Consider the following 3,011-nt stretch of genomic DNA (forward strand, 5'->3'; position numbering starts at 1 on the left):
TTCATTCCCCCCTCCCAGCCCCACAATACTTCTCTGTAATTAATAATATACATCTGTAATTTATTTGTTCATATTAATGTCTCCCTCCCCTTCCACACTGTAAGCTCGCTGTGGGCAGGGAACGTGCCTGTTTATTGTTATTCATTCATTCATTCAATCGTATTTATTGAGTGCTTACTGTGTGCAGAGCACTGTGCTAAGCGCTTGGGAAGTACAAGTTGGCAACATACTGTCCTATCCTAAGTGCTTAGTACAGAAATATGACTGACTGGAATGGGCCCTCTGACTTTTCAAAATTGATTATTTTATGAACTCCAGTCCCGGGAAACAGCCTGGCATAGCTGCACATAGACCAAGTCAAAAGTCAAAACCCTAATGACCCCAATTTCCCTAAACTAAAGGAGTTAAAGCATAAGGGAGCATTCACCTACAATGGCCAAGCTACAGAAGAGCCTGTGTTACTTCCCCCACGGAGACTCGAGTTTGTACCAAAAATCTCGGGAGTAACAGCTGGCTTTCTTGACTCGCAGAAGGCTAAGAACCTAGGCAATCACCCCCAGGGGGTTGGGCAACCGCAGGTATTAAAATTAATTAGGAATTTATAAGGAAAACGAAAAGTTTTGTTTCTCTCGACTGAATTTTGTCCAGAACTGCACGGATCCTTAGAGATTTGGGGCATAAAACGGTACGTTTACGAAATCCCAAGAAGGCTGGGGGGGACCTAGGAGTTCGCTAGAGAGTTAGAGAAAGAAAGCGGATACATTTATTCGTCCAATATTGATATTTTTGACTTTTTTTGATGCTTAACAAACACAACTCGGAAGGTGAGCGCAGAGTCCTCAGTGGCTGCGCGGCGGGCTGGACAGCGCACCAATCACAGCGCAGCTCCGCCCTATAAATAGAGTGAGCGCCGAGGGGAGGGCCACACCAGCTGCTGTCACTTTCTATTTCTACTTTTTTCCCCGTTCTCGTAGGACCGGACTTTCTCGAGATGTCCGAAACGGCCCCTGTCGCGCCCGCGGCCCCGGCCCCCGCGGAGAAGGTTCCGGCCAAGAAGAGGGCGAAGAAGCCGGCGGCGGGCGGAGCGCGGCGCAAAGCTGCGGGGCCCTCGGTGTCCGAGCTGATCGTCCAAGCGGTGTCGGCGTCCAAGGAGCGCAATGGGGTGTCTTTGGCCGCCCTGAAAAAAGCTCTGGCCGCCGCCGGCTACGACGTGGAGAAGAACAACAGCCGCATCAAGCTGGGGCTCAAGAGCCTGGTCGCCAAAGGCACTTTGGTGCAAACCAAAGGCACCGGCGCCTCGGGCTCCTTCAAAATCAACAAGAAGGCCGCCGGCTCCGAAGGCAAGGCCAAGCCTAAGGCTAAGAAGTCCGCGGCCGCCGCCAAGCCCAGGAAAGCGGCCGGGGCCGCCAAGAAGCCCAAGAAGCCGGCGGCCACCGGGGCCAAGAAGAGCGTGAAAAGGACCCCGAAGAAAGCCAAGAGACCCGCAGCGGCGGCGGGGGCCAAGAAGGCGGCCAAGAGTCCGAAAAAGGCCAAAGCGGCTAAGCCCAAGAGAGCAGCCAAGAGTCCGGCCAAACCGAAGCCCGTGAAGCCCAAAGCGGCCAAGCCTAAGGCTGCGAAACCCAAGGCGGCCAAACCCAAAAAGGCGGCGGCGTCTAAGAAGAAGTAGGAAATGACTGCTCCTCTAATTCTACACCCAAACGGCTCTTTTCAGAGCCACCCACAGATCTCACGAAAAGAGCTAAATACATTGTCTTATGAACCGGGTAGAGGTGTACTGGCCCGTTTATCTCACTGTCCTGATTGGGCTGAGTGATTGGATCACTGGTCCTGAAGGGGAATGAGCGCTTATGGTGTGCGGAGCACTGTACTGAGCACTTGAGAGAGTAAAATACCGGGCACACTCCCTACCCAACAAAGCTTAGTCTAGGTGGGGAGAGATATAGCTTTGCACTTGGGAGAGTAAAATGCCAGGCACACTCCCTACCCAACAACGAGCTTAGTCTGGATGGGGAGAGATATAGCTGTGGGGCTATCGAAGCGAATCAATCAATCAATCGTATTTATTGAGTGCTTACTGTGTGCAGAGCATTGTACTAAGCGCTTGGGAAGTACAAGTTAACAACATATAGAGACAGTCCCTCCAACCGTCTCTACCCAACAGCGGGCTCAGAGTCTAGAAGGAACAAAACAAAACATTAACAAAATAAAATAAATAGAATAGATATGTACAAGTAAAATAAATAAAGAGTAATAAATAATGAGTAATGAAGGAGGAAAGCAAGTCAGGGCAATTCAAAAGGGAGTGGAGAGGATCATCTGCCGAACGTGAGGAAGGCGTTACAGGCCAAAGGCAGAAATTGGGCAAATAGAACCAGGAAACCAACAGGTTTCTTCCCTTTAGGAAAAATACAGTCACGGATAAGACTGAGCCCCATGTGGGACATGGACTGTGTTCCACCCCGTTAGCCAGCAGCTAACCCAGTGATTATTCATTCATTCAATCGTATTCATTGAGTGCTTAGTTACTACTGTGTGCAGAGCGCTTGGAAAGTTCAATTGGGCAGCAGTAACAGAGAGATACTGAACATATATCACGTATGAGGGTGACACAGCTCTTCAAAGACTATATGGGTGGCTCTTAAAAGAGCCTTTGGGTGGATACAATCAAAAGGGTACCTATTCGGAAAAAATTTAAGCCCTCTCGCCACGGATGCGTCGGGCCAGCTGGATGTCTTTGGGCATGATGGTGACCCTCTTGGCGTGGATGGCGCACAGGTTGGTGTCCTCGAACAGCCCCACCAGGTAGGCCTCGCTCGCCTCTTGTAGGGCCATGACGGCCGAGCTCTGGAAGCGCAGGTCCGTCTTGAAGTCCTGGGCGATCTCCCGCACCAGCCGCTGGAAGGGCAGTTTGCGGATCAGCAGCTCGGTGGACTTTTGGTAGCGGCGGATCTCCCGCAGCGCCACGGTGCCGGGCCGGTAGCGGTGAGGCTTCTTCACGCCGCCGGTGGCCG

At 51.7% G+C, this 3,011-nt stretch overlaps 1 protein-coding gene across 1 annotated transcript; it reads left to right on the top strand.

The window, feature by feature from the left end:
• The first annotated feature begins 991 nt into the window (after window positions 1–991).
• On the top strand, window positions 992–1,676 carry LOC119947045 (histone H1.4-like). The gene has a single exon (XM_038768534.1). It carries the CDS (start codon window positions 992–994, stop codon window positions 1,664–1,666), a length of 675 nt encoding a protein of 224 aa, XP_038624462.1. The 3' UTR covers window positions 1,667–1,676.
• Window positions 1,677–3,011: the final 1,335 nt, after the last annotated feature.

This window comes from Tachyglossus aculeatus, chromosome Y4 (genome assembly GCF_015852505.1).
Source record: "Tachyglossus aculeatus isolate mTacAcu1 chromosome Y4, mTacAcu1.pri, whole genome shotgun sequence".
Taxonomy (NCBI): Eukaryota; Metazoa; Chordata; class Mammalia; order Monotremata; family Tachyglossidae; genus Tachyglossus; species Tachyglossus aculeatus.